At 38.4% G+C, this 20,572-nt stretch overlaps 1 protein-coding gene across 1 annotated transcript in view; it reads right to left on the bottom strand.

Annotated features, from left to right (window-relative positions):
- Positions 1 to 20,572, bottom strand: part of LOC120166661 — a 33,476-nt gene that overhangs the window by 6,322 nt on the left and 6,582 nt on the right. The window contains 20 exon segments of the mRNA XM_039175897.1: positions 28 to 132; positions 245 to 327; positions 428 to 748; positions 2,073 to 2,234; positions 2,588 to 3,073; positions 3,342 to 3,539; positions 3,649 to 3,939; positions 4,027 to 4,104; positions 4,264 to 4,354; positions 5,490 to 5,714; positions 12,014 to 12,355; positions 12,441 to 12,904; positions 13,088 to 13,483; positions 13,485 to 13,634; positions 13,720 to 13,857; positions 17,883 to 17,954; positions 18,042 to 18,137; positions 18,558 to 18,681; positions 19,401 to 19,822; positions 20,193 to 20,364. Of these exon segments, the coding sequence (XP_039031828.1) occupies positions 28 to 132; positions 245 to 327; positions 428 to 748; positions 2,073 to 2,234; positions 2,588 to 3,073; positions 3,342 to 3,539; positions 3,649 to 3,939; positions 4,027 to 4,104; positions 4,264 to 4,354; positions 5,490 to 5,714; positions 12,014 to 12,355; positions 12,441 to 12,904; positions 13,088 to 13,483; positions 13,485 to 13,634; positions 13,720 to 13,857; positions 17,883 to 17,954; positions 18,042 to 18,137; positions 18,558 to 18,681; positions 19,401 to 19,822; positions 20,193 to 20,364 (4,416 nt within the window).

The raw sequence follows: 20,572 nt of genomic DNA, 5'->3' as shown, positions 1-20,572 counted from the left end.
AGTGAGTCAAGTTGCATGACATCTTACATGGAACGAACAGCTGACACTTCCACTGGGGGACCTCCTTCAATTGTATTAATGATCTCTAGAATGATAGGAGCAGGATCACCCTTGTAAAGCTGAAGAGCTTGCCTGAGCGATAAATCGGCAAAAGATTAGCAACAAATTCCACATTAAACAAATCCAGAGTAGAGCTAGTAGTATCCTAACATATTACATAATAATATTTAAATAGTTAACATACTTAAACTTTACACGTGCTTGTGCATAGTGCTCCATCTGAATCAAAGCACGTCCCCATGCAATCCACACAGGAAAAACATCAATCTGAGAGAGACAAGAATTCATAAGCCCAAGACATCCAAACAAGTAGACTTTGAGGAAAATAGTAGAATCAATTACTAGAATCTCTGCATAAACTGATTACCTTACACTTCCTGCAAGTGTACACAGCCATGCTGTACCGTTCATCAACAATCAACCTGTCACGGAGATGTCCAGATGACTCCTTGTCAGCAATATCATCAAGAGAAGCAGCTATTCCATATCCCAAAAGGCTTTGAAGAAGCTCAGCACGTCCCAACCAAACTTCTGCTTGAGACAAAACTTCAGATAACTCATCTGTGGACTGACTTGAGCTACCAATATCAGAGGATGCATCATCAGCATCCCTGCTTCTTTCAGAATTATTGGACAAATCATTGCCCTCAGTAAGTTTCCTCAACAGCGATTTAGCATAGATTAGTCCCTGCACATGCAAAATAAGATAAGATTGATAGCTACCTTGTATAAAAATCCCTTCTGTTAAGCAATTTTTTTTATAAGAATAGGAGGAAATTAAAGAGCAATATTTTTTTTGATAGAAAAGATAGGCCTCGTTAAAAAACCCCTTCGTAACCGTCAAGCTACAAAGGTAACACAACGGACATTGGAAGGAGGAAAAGAGTGCCATAAATTTTATTACTAAAAACCAGATTTAACAAGAGTACAAAAGACCAAAATACATCCAAACATCACCTACCACTGAACAACAAAACAACCCAGTACATAAGAACTAACCAATCCCCAATTTAGCAGACTCGTCTGCCTTGTAATTGGCAAATCTCTTAATATGCCTAATAACACCACCCCTATTTGACACAATATTAGCAATGTCATTCACCACTGCCTTAAACAAAGGAGTACAAGAAACAGGATTACTGATCCAGTCTAAGGCAACTAAACAGTCAGACTCTAAAATTAGCCTTCCCCTTGATGCCCACTCTGATTCCAAAAATAGCTGCAAACCCCTCTTAATAGCCAATAGTTCTGTCAAAATTGGAGGACCAGATCCAACTTTCTCAGAAAAAGAATCCAGAATTACACCATTTTCGTCCCGAAGTAAACCGCCTAAGCCACCCTTCTGCCAATGACTATCCATACCACCATCCACGTTTACCTTAAAGAAACCTGGCGGAGGAGGACACCAGCCTTCACGAACAGAATAAACCTTTTTTGAACACTGGTAGGAATCTGCTATCGAAAGATCGCCCACTAAACTGTCAAAAATGGCCGAATGATTTTGAAACTTTGAAGAAAACCATGTTGCCACTCTATATCTTACCAGGAAAAAAAGTTGAACTCGATCAAGATTCCCTTTATTAAAAACAATTTTGTTTCTTTGCTTCCAAACCGACCACAAGATTACTCCAGGGATAAAGCTCCATATGGACGAATGCGGGACCAAACCAAACTAGGCCAAGAGTAAATCAGCCGGACTCTCGGGGACAGCGAAAGAGATATTCCACATACTCAAAACTAGTCCAAAGACCCCGAGAGACATTGCAGGAAACAAAAAGATGAGAAACAGATTCTGGATAAGTGCCATACAAGGGCCACGATTGATCCTCAATCCCCAATACACCAAGCTTAACTAATTCGACTTTTACTACCACCTTTTTGTGAATATTAACTGGACAAATGAACATACACCATTGATTTGGTAGTGATGGCAATTAAAGAACAATAATCATCAATAATATTAACTACTACTAGCTATTGGCCAGTTGAAGGGGGCTGAAATATACAAATACCTGGACAAATGTCTCTGTTGCATGATATGCTCGACCAATTGTTTCCATCGATGCATTCTCAGGCAACTGCTTGGTGCCCAAAACAGTCTTCATCTGATTAACACACAAGTCTAGGGCACTTTTAGCAGACACAAACTCATCAGAACACAAGGAAAGCAGTCCCTATAAACAAGGAAAAAGAAGAATCAGCATATTAAAAGATCCAATCAACAGAACATAAAAATAAGTGTTCTAAATCACTAGTCTCAAAGCCTAGCAATACTACATACTAGCGTAGTTGATTAAAAAAAGGATTACATGAATTTTGTTCTAGACAGATATACATAGAAATTTTTTATGGAAACAATCAACCCCATATATCCTATCCAACCAAAGTGTGATAGCATAACATTCTGAGAGAATTGACATACTACCAGGATCTGTGCCGTAAACTATTGAGATGGCAGCCAATAGGCATTGCCTACACACAGTTCAGCTGCACTAATTTTAACTATTTGCTTGTTCAATTATCAAACCTTGAAGAGAATAATGTCAGGGGAACTTTCGTATCTGTGAGATGCTCGCACAGCTTCATCTTTACCAGCATCACCTGTTAGCATCCATTCCTCAGCAATTGAGACAGAAGGAAGCCGTTCTTGCCCATCTGCATATGATGACACACGATCCTCTTGAATCCCAGCCATAGCCTCCCATGCAACTCTTTCAGAAGGTGGCAAGCCAGAATTCTTCCTTTTTCGGTAAACTTCTTTGGGAGCAGTCTTCTCCCCAGTGTTACGTGGAGCCCAAGAAAAAGCTCTACGGGCTTCTTTTTGCAAGTTGCTTAAACTACTAGTGAAGGACGACCTTGCAGGTGCACCTGGTTTCGGTTTTGGTTTTGGCCTTGCTCCAGGAACAGATATCCGAGGCTCCCGAGTTGGAGAGCTGATACTGATGGCAATAGCTTTAGCAGCATATGACATAATTACACTGTTGTTTCTCAAAGTAGGAAAGTCTTTAAGGATCTGTCAGACATATTATAAAGATAGAATTCAGGATCCATTTAACAGGAATATAAGCCAAAAACAAGTTCAAAGGAAAAGAAAAACAAAGTGAAAGAAGAATCGAAAAGGAAGAGACATTATCTTTGATCTCAAGTTACAAGATGAGGAAACATAAACCAGTAGTCAACTTCTCATGTGATCGTAAATAGTATTAATATTTAGAAACTACAAAATGTTATTTGTTGTTAAAAGCTACAAAATGCATCTAAGTGTTCTTCAGGTATGCTACCATTGAGGCAGACTGCAATTGTTTCCTCATCAGCAGAACCTCCAATATTAAATGTGGGTGCTCATGCAAGGAAGAACACCGTTGCTGCCACGGTAGCGGCAAGGCAGCCAGAACACGAAGGCCTAATGCCCATGAGTTAAGTCGAGAAACCTCTACATCTGACAGATTCCCATCTCTCCGCTTCAAGAAGAAGTGAACCTTTACAAAAGGACAGAAACGAGTCACACAGACAGTTTTCAAACTCAGTAAGCTTTATGTATGGGACAATCAAATCCCGAAAAGGAGGCTGATGAAAACAATTAATTACAAGAAGTTGTTTTGACCGCAGGTTGGGTAATAGTGGCATTGCACCCATAGCAACTGGTAGAGCATCATCAGAGTCACGTAATGATGACAAAAAACGAGAAGCTTCTGCAGGACCTCCACCATTCAAAGGATCTGCTGTCAGAAGCTTCACAAGCTGTCGGCTCTGAAGTTCTCTCCGCAATTCTGCTGATAATCCAGCACTTTCAGCTACTTCTAAAGCAGCCGAAACAGCTCCTTTCCCAGCTAATCTTAGTGCTAAGCCTTCAGGATCTTGCTTACACTCAGCTTCAACCTGACATTTTCAGGAAAAGGAAATAAGCATAAGAATTGTAAGTTAAGAGTACTTCCTCATTTAGTTCAGGCACTAAAAAGATACAACCTCTTGCCAGCTTCCATGGTGATGATCTACACTCAATATATGGCTGTACCTTTGCAAAGCTTGTCTCCTTTGCAAGACCTGCACAATTCAAAGAACATATCATTTAACTAATAGTTATTACAAAAAAGGGGGGAAATATGAAGTAGCTTTTATAAGAGGAAACAAGAGCACAAGTCCCAGCATCCAGGATAAAAGAGAAAAGGGGAAAAAAAGCAAATTACTAATCAAATCCAGAACCTCATTCCTAACTGGATCAGTTTGAGGCAGGTGGCAGCTGCACATGGTTAGAACATCCAACGCAGCATCAAGTTCCCATCTGTGCATGTACCTGGGAAAGAAATTGAATTTTGTGAGTTCACGGTTCCAGGCACATTATATATCTTATATGAATTGCTAAAGCAAGCTTCAGAGTGGGGGAAAAGCTTAAAGCCACAGGTTATACTCAATCCCCTTCATTATAAGGCCCACATTAGAAACTTTTTTTTTATAGAAATAGAGCCTCATTAAAACCCCCCTTCATAACCATTAAGCTCCTAGAAACTCAATGATCATAGGAAGGAGGAAAAGAGTGCCCAAAGATTTATTACTATAGCAATAGATACAACTAGTTCAGAACATAAAATACAACATAAAACCCCTTTAAACCAACCCCAAAGACAACCACCAAATACAAACAAAACACAAACCCTTGTGCTATCCTATGCCTGATTTAGCTAGCCGATCAGCTTCCACATTTATACATCTGTTAACAAGCCTAGTAGTTACAATGAACTGAGTAACTAACTTTGCTGTAACTCTGACCACTTGAACATAAAGATCTGGACATGTTTCCGGATTGGAAATCCACTTTAGCGCATTGTAGGAATCACTCTCTAGAATTAGACTTCCTTTATCCACATTAGAAACTTTTTCAACGACTCTTTTTTAGGCAATCTTGTTTCCAATGATCTAGAAATCAAACAATAGGGTTTTATTGGAGACTGTATGTTGAGAAGGGAAAAATATCTTAGCACCCAAACACCCAAGAATCTTATTTCAACACCAAAGAGACTAGAGTAATCTTGCTTCATCTAGGCCCACAAACAATACCTTTGCCACTTTTCCCAGCTTCCCTACTCCGCAAAAAAGAAAAATAGTGATTTTGAAAATGTGAAATCGATTGGCATGAAACAAATTAAAGGGGGGAAAGGCAAAAGAGAGTGAGCACACATATATCTAATCTGGATACAAAAGTACGTACCCAGTACTATAAAGCAACAAACATATGTTTCTGGCCTACCAATCAAGGAAGCAAAAAGTTCAAGTTTAGATCGTATATTAAGGAAAAGAAAAACAACTAGACTAATTAGAAACATAGAATTCTTTCTAGCCCCTTATGTGCACCCTCATACAGCAAAATCATCACTTAATAAATTACTTTATGCAGCCATCACTAAAGCAGAGAGATCAGAGCTTTTACATACTTGAGGGCAAGTCTAGCTGCCAGTTGTTTGTCCTTCAACCGCAGACAATACTGCCAACTATTGCTCCAGATGCCATGCCCCCCATAACCCTGTGATTGTCCAGAGGTTGAATGACTTCCTTCTCCACGTTCAATTAGGAGTTGAAGCAATCGGTCTGAGGCTCCATTACGTAGAAAGCGATCAGAGAGTGCAAGAGCATCCATTAGTTTTCCTTCATCAATCAACCTAAGAAAGAGAACAAAATAATTAGTAGTGAAACACAACAATCACAGCAAGTGAAAAATATTATTCACAACAAGTTTCAGGGGAGAAACTAGAGGGTACAAAACAGAATGCAAGTGGTGTTAGGAACATATGGGAGATGCACATTCCGGGGAACCATTCGGAGTGGGTTAAGCGATCATTAACAGGGATAATGAAACATTCCTATGAACAGGAGTCGATAAAGGAAGCTTTGAAGATCGAGGGAGTAGGAGTTGAGATATCGAAATGGGGTTATGCATGGAATGCTTGCATCATTACATTCAATACGAATGAGGAGCTTATATACGTATGGAAGAATAAGAAAGAAGAATTATGCTTATGTTTCGATTGTTTGGCTCCAGTTCTGAATGATGATGGAGTTCCATTGGCCCTTTGCCAAGTAGAGATGTACGGAGTGCCTCTATTGTGATGGAATGAGGCATTCATGAAAAAACTTACTGGGAAATGGGGAAAATTCATTTGTTTTAATGAAGATTAAAAGAGCAAATTGGATTTATCAGCGGCAAAAGTACTGCTAAGAGTGGAAAGTCCATTCGATGTCCCTAATACGGTCACTATTGGTTCTTATGGCAGATCATTCAAAGTGAAATTATCCCTGGGTTCTGTTTTGAAAAAACCAGAAGAATTGGTGGGGAAGACGGAGGAGAAATTTTCAAAAATTTTGCACAGTGATTATGTCATGTCTGTGCAGGGGGATGGGCAGCGTTCTACTTTGGCAGCAGCTATTAATCAGGAGTTATCAGAGGAAGCCAGGCATAAAGTCTTATCTTGGCTGAATAATAAACAGAATAGTGGAGTGAATGGAGTCAGTAGGGGACAAGTCCCATCGAGTAAGTCAACTGAAGAAATTGCTAATTGTGGGGTGTCAGTTTTTATGGAAAATATGAGTAATCAGAATAGGAATTACGTGGGGCTGGGATTAAGGGAAACTTTTGAACCAGAGGATAAAGCCCAATCATATGAAATTGGGGTTGATTTTTCATCAATAAGGAAAACTATCCCTACCGGGCCTGCATTTATTCCTAAGTGGGTTGGGGAGAAGAATGGTACTGGTAGATTTATGCCCCAGTCCAATACCATTTCAGTTAAGCATAGAGAAGTTGCAGAGGAGGGTGCAGTTACGTTGGCAAAAGAAAAGACAGAGGGAGAGAGAAATGTCAAACAGTGAGCAGGATGTTGATATGGATAAAGAGTAACATGTTAACTTGAGGAGTCGAGAGGAGAATGAAGCAGCTAATACACTGAATTATAATGATTTTGAGAGAGACAAACTCTCTGTCCAACAGAGGGCTGGTTCAAAGAAGGAAAAAAGGATAAAGGATGATAAACAGATTGGCCTGATTGAGGATAGCTCTTCCAGCTCGTGTGTAAGGCAGAGAAATGTAGTGAATCAAGTTGGAACTAGTTCAGAGTTAATTATGGATGGTCAGTTCAAAAGAAAGGAGATTAGTTCGTCCTCTTACAAAATTCATGTTCAGTGTCTTCATCGGGCAAAAAGCTTAAATAATCAGAGGAGACTAAAAATTGATCCACGACGTTCAGGTAGTGTGTGCTCAGTTATAGAAGGGTGTATAGAAGTATGGTCAAGGATTCTTTGGAACAAGACAAATCATCCTCAAAGTCTTCACACTCTTCTGTTAAAGCTTTGAATGAAGCTATTGCTACTAGAGAAGTTTGCAACATGTTGGGGATTAATTTCAAAGGGGGGCAACATTTGTTAGAAGAGGAGATTTTGAAAATGGAATGGAAGGGGTCTAGGAAAGAAAGAGAGTAATTTAGTTTTCCTTTTCAGGGGTTTTAAGATTTAATATTCCAATGTCAAATCTTAAAATTATTTCATGGAACATAAGGGGTTTAGGGAGAAAGGAAAAAGTAAGAGCAGTAACCTGCCTTGTAAATAGGGATAAACCGATTGTCTTATTTCTACAGGAGACGAAATTGAATCAATGTTTTAATGGGTTAAGAAGGAGATTAGGGGGTAAGATGCTTCAAGAACAAAGTTTTTATTCGGCTGATGGGTTAGTAGGAGGGTTGATGTGTTTATGGAATGAAACTTTTTTTCAAGTTACAAGGGAAGAAAAGAACAGCATATTTGTGGCAATCTCAGGAATGTTCAAGTTGTATAAGTTTGAATGTATATTAATTAATGTGTATGGCCCGTCAGTGGAGGAAGAAAAGGAGTTCTTTAGGGAGTTGTTGAATTTTGTTACAAATTTAAATCTACCAGTATGCATAGGGGGTGATTTGAATGCTTATCTTAATCCATCATCTGAGAAATATGGAGTTGCACAGAATTGGCATGCTCTAGATCTGCTCAGATCTTTTGTTCAGCAAACAAACCTCATTGATCTCCCTTTATCAGGAGGTATGTACACTTGGTGCAACAATAGAGAGTCTCCTACGTGGGTAAGACTGGATCGTTTTCTGGTTAGTAGCAAATTTTTACAGGGGTTCCCTAAATTGGTACAACGAATTCTACCCAAATCACTCTCTGATCATAACCCTATTGTGCTGGAAGAAGATGGACAGAACTGGGGTCCCAAACCTTTTAGATTTTTCAACTATCTATTAAAGGAAGAAGGTTTTGATGATTTGGTTGAAAATTCCTTGGCTGATTTGAAGAAGAAGAAGGGAGGTAGGGGAATTTTTAATTTATTAAAAGGTACTAAAATGAAAATAAGGAGCTGGTCCAGCAGTAAATATATGGGGATCTCAAAGTCTATTTCAGAAATTGATTCCAAAATAAATGACTTGGAATTGAAATCACAAGGTGTTGCCTTTTCTCCTCAAGATAGAGACCAGTTAGTGTTGCTCATAAGTGAATTATGGAGACTGCACAGAATAGAGGAGAGCATTTGGCGCCATAAGTCTAGAGTGAGGTGGGTCAAAGAGGGAGACAAGAATACGAGGTATTTCCATTTAAGTGCCTTGTATAGAAACATATTAAATGCCATTTATGCTTTGAAGGTGGATGGTGTAGAATTGACAGACAGTTCATATTAAGGCTCATGTCTCGGATTATTTCAAAAAAGCTTATAATACGATTAATACACTGGAAGTGAGAGAATTTGAACTTATTTTTGCAAAGCTATCTGTTGTGCAAAGGGATCGTCTTGAGGAGATTTTTAAAGAACATGAAGTTTGGGAAGCAATTTCTTCAGCAGCTAGTGATAAAGCCCCTGGACCAGATGGTTTTACTATGGGATTTTTCAAGAAGTATTGGCCTATGTTAAAGGTGCAGATCATGAAATTTGTCTTTGACTTTTATAGTGGAAGAAAATGGGACCATGGGGTTAATCATGCTTTTATTTCCCTAATCCCTAAGAAACTTAATCCAGAAAATTTAGAAGATTACAAGCCAATTAATCTTGTTGGCAGTTTATACAAGATCATTTCTAAAGTTCTATCCAAAATATTGGTTTCTTGTATAAAAGATTTGGTTAGCCCTTATCAGTTCGCATTTATTCCTGGTAGGCAACTACTATATTGTGTATTCCTAGCTAATGAGGGTATAGATTATTGGAGGAAGCAAGGTAGGAAGGGGGTAGTCTTCAAAATTGATTTTCGAAGAGCCTATGATACGGTTGAATGGCCAATTCTTCTTAAAGTAATGAAAGCTATGGGTTTTGGAGAGAAACGGGATTCTTGGATTGAATATTGTCTATCTTCTGCCTCAATTTCGGTTTTAGTAAATGGTTCTCCTACTGAGGAGTTCCCAATGACAAAAGGGTTAAGACAAGGTTGTCTTTCCCCTCTGCTGTTTAATCTAATTGGTGAACTCCTACATCTAATGGTGATTAAAGCTTCTGATTTGGGACTTTTCCAGGGGTTTAATATTGGTAGATCAGCTAATACTTTCCTTTTGACTCACCTACAGTTCGCTGATGACTTGATTCTGGTTTTTCATGACTCTCTTACTAATATCTAGAACATCAAAAGAGTGCTCAGGATTTTCAGTTTAATGACAGGGTTGCATTTAAACCTATCTAAGAGTAAACTGTTTGGTATAAATGTTGAAGTTGCTACCTTAAATGAATGGGTGAATGATATTGGATGCTCAGTGGGCTATTTTCCTATGGATTATCTTGGCTTATCTATAGGTGCAAAGAAAAACTCTGAAGTACTTTGGGAGCCGGTTTTACAGAATTTTAACAATAAGTTAGTTGGTTGGAAGGCTTCTTCACTGTCAATGGCAGGCAAATTAGTGCTTATAAAATCGGTATTATCATCGTTACCGATTTTTTTCTTATCCATTTTCAAAATGCCGCTCAAAGTAAGGCAGAAAGTTAATACATTGATGGCTAACTTTCTTTGGGGGGAAAGCTCCAACAAAATTCGAATGCACTGGGTTAGTTGGCAGGCAGTTTGTAAACCTTTGGAAGATGGTGGCTTGGGAATTTTGAATTTGAATATCACAAATAAGGCTTTGTTGGGTAAATGGGTGTGGAAATTTGCAAATGAGAAAGATTCACTTTGGAAAAGGATGATATGCAGCAAACACAATGCTAGTACTTTATCTCTGTCAAATAGCAACGTTGTTTCGACTCAAGATTCCTGGATTTGGAAAGGAATTGTGAATAATTATTTGAAAGATGATGACATTGGAGAATGTTTGAGATCGAATACTAAGACTCATTTGGGAAATGGCAAGTCTATTTCGTTTTGGAATGATGTTTGGGCAATGATCTACCCTTGAAGACTCAATTTCCCAGAATATTTACATTATCAAACAATAAAAAGGGTAAGGTGGCAGATTTTGGTTGCTTTGATGTAAATGGATGGGTGTGGAATGTTCAAACAAGAAGAAGCTTATGTGATTGGGAATTGGACCAATGGATCGAACTAATGGCAACACTAAATTATTTTAATTTATCTGATTCAATGGAGGATTTTCTTTCTTGGTCTGGGAAGGGAATGGTCTGTTCTCGGTGAAATCCTGCAGGGTGACTCTATCAAATAGTCAAGGAGGTGGTTTTTCTTGGAAAAGATGGGTTTGGTCAGGTTTCGCTCCTCCTAGAGTAGAAACCTTCCTTTGACAAATCATACACAAGAAATTGGCAGTCAAAAATGAGCTGAAGAAAAGGGGGTTCCTATGGAAGACGCACTATGTCCACTATGTAAAAAGAATGAAGAAACAATCCAGCATCTTTTTTTCTCATGTTCAGTTGCAGGGGGTATTTGGAACAAATTGTTGAAGATTTGGGACATCTATACAGCTTTGCCTAATGATCCAAAAGTTTTGCTAAGTTCATGGTATGATTTAAACAAAAACTCGAACATATGGAAATTCATTCCGGGAGTAGTTCTTTGGTCTATTTGGAAAGCAAGGAATTCAGTTGTGTTTGATAATTCTAGCCTTGATATAACCTCTCTCTTTTTCCTAATAAGATTTAGGTTGACTAAATGGTTTTTAGCTAAGTTTTCCAATATCCAAATACAAGTTGATTTGTTGGTAGGGGACCCCTCTTTAGCAGACAGGTTTGGTTATCAGAATACTCACAGGAATTTGAAACAAAGTTGGCAGCCTCCCCCAACAGATTTTTATAAATTTAATGTTGATGGGGCTGTAAAGTCTGATGGGATTGCAGGAGGAATTGGAGGTATTTTGAGAGATTGTAATAGCATCATCCTATCGACTTTCTCTGTTAGTATTGGTCCAAGCCCTCCCCCGTTGGCTGAACTAAAAGCTATTAAGAAAGGCTTAGACTTTTTTCTATCATCAGAATGGGCTGTAAAAGGAAGATTGATCTTAGAAAGTGACTGTAAATCTGCTGTAGACTGGATTTTGCTGCCTAATTTTGTTCCTAGTTTCTTCAGTTCACTTGTTGAGGATATTGTGTCCTTAGTTCAAGAGAGGGTGGTTATTATTCGATGGATTCCTAGGGGATGTAATTGGGAAGCAGATAAATTAGCTAAGGATGGGATTGGTTGATTGTAAGGGTATTTTTATAGGGTGTTTTAAGATTATAGTTTGATTATGATGCCCTAAATGTATTGGTGTACTTTATTGTAATAGTTTCTCTATTAAATAAACTAAGGCACTCTTTTCCTTCTTCCGTTAGTTACTCTTTCTTAGAGTTAACTAAGAGGGAGGTTTTTAATGAGGCTTATTATTCCTATCAAAAAAAAAGTAAGGAGTCAGTGCCAAAACTGAAACTTCGCATGATGGTAATTGTAAAAGTTAACAATTATATGGAGCTGAAAAACAACATATTGACTTTCAAAATTTGGAACAAAATACACAGACAAAAGGATAGTACCGTTCCACAGCTTTCTCATATGGATCTTCGTTCTCTAAACCAAAAGAAAGAAAAATTGTACTATCAACTTCAGCTGTTTCAGGTTTTATGCAGTCATGCCATGGGTCTGGAGAAGTGTTATCTTTAATGTTGAGGTCCAAGGATGCCGTGATGTTAGAATTACTAACACTTTCATCAATTTCAGATTCAGTGTCACTGTCAGATTCCCGCATTCTCTTAATAACAGTTCTTGTTTCAGGTTTAACATTGTCATCATCAGCACTTTGCATAGCTGTCACAGCAAACTCTGATACCCTATGAAGATTAGTCTGCATTTGTATCCATCTATTCAAAGTAGGGAACCTGTTTCAGAAAAGAGAAAATTAAACTAAGTTGTGAAGTAAATGAGATACACAGGCATTAACATTCTGCAAGGCATGTTGGCCACCTTTCAGATTGATCAAGCGCAAACTCATAAAACAACCGATCAACATCAGGTGTTTGCAATAAATCATCATCCAAGGAGCTAGATATAGGGGAGTCACTGCCACTGTGTAACATACTGCTTCCAAAAACACATGCCAAGACAGCCCTGACAGGAGATATTTTAACCAAATGTTTCACTATATCCAATTGGAGAGGGTAAAGAGGGATCCCCGGTGTTGCAGAGGAACGACTGTAACAGCTGGGCTTAGCTTCTTTAGCAGAAGGAGAAAGTACTTTATTTTCTGAACAACTACGAGGGCATGTGGGGATGACGGGAATACAAGCCCATCCATGACCCGACCGTGGAGGATAAACTGGGGGTACACATGCTGAAATTACTTCATGAACAAAGTCGGAAGACATTATCTCTGCTACTTTTCCAGCTGCATCTGTGCTGCCTCGGTCGAAAACCAAACGAGTTAAAAGCTGAAGAGAAAAAAAAGTAAACAATTAATATTTTGCATATATAAAAATCAAGTGAATTAGTTAATTTCTTTTTTCCTTTTCTTGGGTACAATGGCATGTCATTCCCAAAATTTCCCCATTTTCAATTCAAAGCAAAGTAATATAAACTGAAGAAGAACATAATCTAGGAATAAAACTACTTACATCTTTAGGCCATTCATATACAAGTGAGAAAAAGTTAAAATCGTGAGTTGTATCAGTTCCATCCACTATGTCACCTATTGCAGCAATATGGAGAATAAATTGTGACAAATAGGTAGTGGCCTTTGCACTTAGAGGACCAAATAGTTTCTTTCCAGCATCCATCATATCATATCCAACAGACTGCATGCTATTATCTCCAGCCATGGAAGTTAATGATGTCTGTTTGACAGCTTTTAACCCAAGCCCAAGAACACCATCCTTGTCAAGACTGGATTGTACTTTCAGGTCAATTCCCGATCCTTCCCCCTTAGTAAAATTTACTTCCATTTCTTCATCAGCAATAGCTCTTGCTAGATTGTGAAGCTTGCCTGAGGTTTCATGGCAAACAAGTACCACTAAGAAACTGTCGTTTGCCCATATGAGCATCTTCAATCATCTGATGTAGCAGTGCAAGAGCACGTTCCTTTTGTCCCTGTCGATGAGAATCCTTAGCTGATGAAATGGAGATCTCCCCTGTCAGAATGGCCTGAAGAACCGGAGGACTATCCTGGAAAAGCTCACACAGAACAATCAGAACAGCAATCATCTCCAAAGAAAAGCATACCATATCCACAGAACAATCAAACACTTGCCTGTTCCAAGAACTCATAAAGTCGTTTAAGGACACGCCGTAATACAGAAATAACTCCAACTTCATGGATCTGATCCCAGTAAGTTGAACCCACCATTGGGGAACCTCCTGGATATATCTCAGATAACAAAACTTGAGCCTGAACATGAATAGAGTCGACTGTCGATAAAAACATGATCCCAAAACACACAAATTGATATGCAAAACTCTCTTAAGATTATATTCTTGTTAGATTACAAGTAGAAAGGTAAGTTAGAGTCTACATGAGTTCCCCCCCCCCCCTCTTTTTTTTTGATAAGAATAGGAGGCCTCATTAAAAACCTCCCTCATAGTTGCCTTTTGAACAGAGGCAGCTGACGGAGGAGGAAAAGAGTACCCTATTATATTAATAACCCAACTAACATAAGATTACATAAACAAAACACCCCACCAGAAAAAAAAACACCAAAGTAAAAGACTCTACTAAAACCTATCAACCAATCCCCCCTTGGCTATTTGTCAACCTCCCAATTACAAGACCTAGGAATCTGCCTAACCAAAATATCTCTAACAGAAACTAAAGCACCAATCTCCCCAACTAGAGACGAAAAGAACGACGGGGCAGCATCAATCCTCGAAATCCAGTCCACTGCTTTTTTGCAATCAGTCTCTAAAATTAATCTTCCCTTCAGGACCCATTCAGAAGAAAGTAATAAATCAATGCCTTGTTTAATAGCTTTCAATTCAGCATACACAGGAGGGCCTAGTCCCTAGCATTAGAAAAGGAAATAGAGTAGAGCCATGAATCTTTCAACAATCCACCGATTCCACCCTGCAGACCATCTCTTGTAACCGCCCCATCTACATTGAATTTAAAAAAGTCAGGAGGAGGTGGAACCCAACACTGACCCATCTGCTTGTTGAGAGGCTTAACTGAAACCCTATCTGCCAACACGGGATCCCCAATTAAAAGATCCACCTGAAAATTTACCTTCGGAAATTTGGCTAAGAACCATTTGGCCAGCCTGAACCTGCAAATGAAGAACAACAAAGAACTATCCACAGTCTCGTTATCAAACACCACTGAATTCCTTGCCTTCCAAACCGACCACAACACCACTCCCGGGATAAAATTCCAAATAGTAGAAAATGGTCGTAGAGAGGACCAAGAGGCTAATAACGACCTGGGATCATTAGGCAAAGCAAATGACAGCTCCCAAATCCTAGCGAACCTATTCCACAAATCCCAAGCCACAGGACAAAGTAAAAAAGATGTTGAATGTTTCATCCTCTTTAAGACAAAGAGGGCATAGTACACCCTCCAATGAAATGCCTCTTTCTTCAATTCCACTCTAACAGCCAACTTTAAGTGAGATACCTGCCATAGAAATGTCTCGACTTTTGGAGGTGCCAAACTAGACCAAACCCACTTGTTCTATGGAAAAGTCCCCCCTGAACTACACGATAGAGCTTCTCTACAAGATTTAACCAAGAAAATGACATCACCCTTCCCTGACCAAGACAGAAAATCATCAACAGAATCCTTCAGATCAATGTTATCAATCAACGACATCAAGGAGATCCATTGGTCCAATTCCCAGTCACATAAATTCCTCCTAAGATTAATATTCCAAACCAACGCCGTTAACATAACTGCCAACTCCGCAGCTCTACCCCATTTATTGGTCGATAAGGCAAAGATCCTAGGGAACTGATCTTTTAAGGTAGAATTATTTACCCAGATATCATTCCAGAAAACAATGGATCTTCCATTCCCCACTTGTATCTTAGAATTCGACCTCAGACCGACCCCTATATCATCATTTTTCTCATAATTCTTCACAATTCCTCTCCAAATCCACGAATCTTGCGAATTGACAGCCTCATTAACCGATAAAGATAAGGTAGAGGTGCTATGTTTAGAACAAATCATCTTCTTCCACTGTGAGTCTTTTTCATTCGCAAACTTCCAAACCCATTTCCCAAGTAACGCTCTATTCATCAAAGTCAAATCCAAGACTCCCAATCCGCCATTCTCATAAGGTTGACACACCGTTTTCCAATTAACCCAATGAATCTGTCTCTTAGTGAAAACTCTCCCCAAAGGAAATTAGCCATCATAGAGTTTAGTTTGTTACTTACCTTAAGTGGAATTTTGAACAAAGATAGGTAAAAGATCGGCAATGAAGACAGAACTGCCTTTACTAACACCAGCCTTCCTGCCATCGATAAAGTAGAAACCTTCCAGCCAGCTAATTTGGAGTAAAACTTTTGGATTACTGGTTCCCACAAAAGTTCAGAATTTTTGCTAGTGCCTATCGGTAAGCCGAGGTACGTCATTGGTAGAGACCCCACCCCACAGCCTGCAGCAAAAGCCCAGTCCTTGAGAATATACTCCTCCAAATTGACACCAAACAGTTTGCTCTTAGATAAATTAAGATGCAACCCTGACATAAGACTGAAAACTCTCAAGACTCTCCTAATATTAAGGATCTGAGTAGAAGAGTCCCTGCAGAATAAAATTAAATCATCTGCAAACTGCAGGTGAGATAAACGAAAAGGATTTGCCTCCCTACCAACACTAAACCCTTCGAACAGACCACAATCCACAGCCTTAACAAGCATTAAGTTCAGTAACTCCCCTACTAAATTAAACAGCAGAGGAGACAGACTACAACCTTGTCTTAGCCCTTTGCCCAACTTAAATTCTGCTGAAGGAGAGCCATTCACAAGAATCGAGATAGAGGCAGAAGAGATGCACAAATTAATCCAAGAAATCCACTTATCTCCAAACCCCATCAGTTTCAACAGTCTTAATAAAATCGGCCATTCCACCGAGTCATAAGCTCTACGAAAGTCAACCTTGAAAACAACACCTTTCCTCTTCATTTTTCTCCAGAAATCAATGGCCTCATTAGCTAAGAAAGCACAATCAATTAACTGTCTTCCAGGAACAAAGGCAAACTGCGATGGACTCACAATATCTTTACTGACAAAGCTCAACCTTCTAGAAAGCACCTTGGAAATTATTTTATGCAAACTGCCTACAAGGCTAATGGGTCTGTAGTCTTCAATAACTTCCGGATTAACAACCTTAGGAATGAGCGTAATGAACGCATGATTGACTCCATGTTCCCAATTCCTTCCCTTGTGAAAGTCGTCAACAAATTTCATAATGTGCTCTTTCAAAATAGGCCAGAACTTTTTTAAAAAGCCCATCGTATATCCGTCTGGACCCGGAGCTTTGGCGCTGTCCGAATGAAAAACTGCCTCCCACACTTCCTGTTCAACAAATTTCCCTTCAAGGAACTTCCTTTGGTCATCAGTCAATTTAGCAAAATTGAGATTTATTTCGTCCACCTCTAACGTAGATTTAGAGTTGTCCCCCCTCTTAAAAGAACATAAGATCATCAATAATAAAGAAAATAAAATACTATTTTGTTTCATAGTCATTATCTCTTAAAGAGCCATATTTAAAACAAGAGCAAGTTAAATGATGTTTTCTAATCACACGTTGGTTTAAATTGGGATCAGATTGGAAGCTAGGGAAGGAATTAAATTAGCCCTAACCATACGATCATTGTGTGGAATTTGACGATAAACAGTTTGTTTCTTCAGTCAGTATTTTTATTCAATGTCAAAAAAAGTCTTTTAAATACAAAAAGAATACTTAGGCTAGAACTCCTATAGTTGTACAACTCTTAATTTAAACTTAGGATAGAGTTTATCCTAACCTAAACTAACCATTCTTGTTTAAACTTAGGATAGAGTTTATCCTTATCTAAACTAATTTTCAAATTACAATTAGTTACAACTTACACATTGCTCTCAACTGTTCCATGGGGCCAGTGCATGAGAGGCAGGATTGAGTGGCTTCGTCTGACATTGGTTTAGTTTGGGGTGTACGTACGTGTGAGTGTGTGTGCTTTTGAATGTATGTCAGGCTCGTTTTCAAGTTGAGCTCTCATCCTGTGGTGAATTGCTGTTGGGTTTGATGCATAACATTTTACTTGAGAAGAGCATGAAATATTCTTTTGGTTAAAGATCAGTCTCGTTGATGGTAAAAGAATATTGTTTCGGCTGGCAATCATTAGTCAAAAATATAAGAAATTGCACAGAAAAAAAGAACTGGAAGAGAAGGAAAGGTAGTTACAAAGGTTAAGTTCAAAGGTAAATGAGAATTGCCTGATCTAGAAGCAATTGAGACATATGGGGAGACCTTGCTGAAGTTGCAGCAACATCAACGCACAGAAAAATCTGCAGGACATAGAAAAGGTCTAATATTTTCCAAACTGGAAGCATGAAAGAAGGAAGAAAGAATTAGCAATGTAAGTAAGCACTTACAGCAGCCAAAGGACCTAATTGAGAGCGCAACAGTGAAAAATCCAGATCCTGTACCGTAGAGGCCCCATCAGCTGCACGAGAGACAGCATTTTCTGCCTGCAGAAAACACGTGTGACCTAGGAAAGTTATCACGGTGGTGATATACCAGGAAGGGGAAGGGTCACAAACGAAAAAAAGTGCTGTGCACCACAAGAACAAAGATTAAGTTGTATAAACAAATGATCTCTATCTCTTATTCAATTAAAATACGTCACTTTGTTTTGACATCGCTTGAACCTACGTAGCATAAGAAAACCCACAACCTGAAAATTATGAAATGATACCAGATTCAACCTAATTCAAAATAAGATTACCCTCCAGGCCTCCACAAGTGCATCACAAGAGAAAGTTTACCGAAAAACAGGGAATAACAATTCATAAGTAACATAAAAAGAATCCTAAACTATAGGGAGTATCTTGAAAATGAATATGAAAGTATATCTAAAGAACTTTTTCGGTAATTGATCAGGTACTTACATGCACTTTTCCAAATGCATTATCTACCCACTCAGCTAATTCAAGGGTAGCTCTGTCTTCTGCAGATAACGAAAACCGATGAACAGCCTCTTCTCCAATGTCGTATTTTGCTCTCTGCATACAACTGTGGAGGAAAGAAAATATCAATAAACAAGAAGAGAACCTCAATACACATTCTAAAGTTTTACTGATATTTTTAAGGAATCAATAATTTTACATATCATAAATATAAGAAATATGCTTTAAAGAGTTACTTCCACTTCTACCTCAACTCCTCTAATTTATATGCAAGAATTGTCCCCCGGGACATTTTATTTTACACGTGCAAGGGAGATTTCATATAAGTGTTTCAATTCATCATGCAGCGATATAATTTTTAACTTCAAAAATAAAGGAATTCAGGTATTCCCTCAGCAACCAAGGTCGATTACCAATTCCAACATATATTTTTTCATATAGACAATAATTTTACATATCATAATATAAGAATATGCTTAAAAGAGTTACTTCCACTTCTACCTCAACTCCTCTAATTTATATGCAAGAATTGTCCCCCGGGATTTTATTTTACACGTGCAAGGGAGATTTCATATAAGTGTTTCAATTCATCATGCAGCGATATAATTTTTAACTTCAAAAATAAAGGAATTCAGGTATTCCCTCAGCAACCAAGGTCGATTACCAATTCCAACATATATTTTTTCATATAGAATACACAAACATGATTGACAGGTTCATATCACATGACCCTTGCTATGCTAATGAGATAAATATTTCCTACACTTTATGCTTTTTCTTAGTTGAATTAACAGATTATTTCGAAGGTGTTATCATCAAGCTTACAGGTTAAGTAGCTTGGATGGGGCTGCTTGTAATACAGTCAATGCCTCCTTCCAACTCCATGGCCGTTCAGATAATGGGAGAAGGCGCTGCAAAATTGATAATCGCCATTCCCAATCTTCAACGAAACGTTTACCCATTGAGATTCTCCACTCCAAAGCCTGCCTCCAAGACATGCTTAAACCATCAGTAGATGCATGCTCTTCAGTTATGCTTGATGGAAGGCTGTAACGTACAATATCAAGTAGCAACCCTGTGAAAGATATAACCATTCTGTTTCCACCTTCATCTATGGTTAAATCAATATGTTTCGAACCACATTCAACAGGTTGTTGAAAAAGGCTCCCTATTGAGGCACAATGCATCAAATTGAGATTGATATTATCCATATGTAAAAGTGAAATTATCACATTCACCATCAGTATCTGCATTTGAACAAAATGAACATTACATAAATTTTGGAAAAAAAAATAACAGGAAACTAAAATGGGAAGTCTACAAGCACTATTGGGGAAGTAAGACAATTCAAATACAACAAAAAAAAGGTTGACCATATGAAGACTTAAGAGGAACCTAACTATTTGCTACATGCCCGTAATGTTAACTGAGTGCCACTTGTAACTAATTACTCCGGCATGTGCATAACCATCTGAATACATTTATATAGATATTTTACAATCCAATAGGTTTTTACAGAACAATTTGCAGTTTTCCATCAATGAAGAAAAGCACAAGATTAACACCCATAAGGAAACAAAATTCTTCAAAAAAATAATGCAGACTGTAGGAGACTACCTTGCGTGGAATATTTTCTATGGCTGCTAAATGGTTCTTTAGGTCTTGCAAATGACATAGTGCCACTTGATGAGTCACTTTGTCACCAGTCGTGCTCCTTTCCATTGCTCCTAGTGCAAGAACAGTCGATTCCAAAGCATAACGCATGTGCATAAGTTCAATATCTTGCACCCTGCCAAATTAAGGAATATAAATAATAATAAAAAGCATCAGGGGTAGGACTCATTTTCATAAGTGATACCTGGAAAAAGGACGTGACTTAAAAATGGAACGAATAGCAACCATGATAACAATATCTGTTATATATACTGAAGCATGGTATGCATATGATGTGGCAACCAGGAAAAATATAAATGTTATATACTGACAGTTTAAGGGCA

This window comes from Hibiscus syriacus, unplaced genomic scaffold, assembly GCF_006381635.1.
Source record: "Hibiscus syriacus cultivar Baekdansim isolate YM2019G1 unplaced genomic scaffold, ASM638163v2 tig00111641_pilon, whole genome shotgun sequence".
Lineage (NCBI taxonomy): Eukaryota > Viridiplantae > Streptophyta > Magnoliopsida > Malvales > Malvaceae > Hibiscus > Hibiscus syriacus.
Note: the sequence above shows the minus strand (reverse complement) of the source record. Positions and strands in the feature narration are given on the sequence as shown.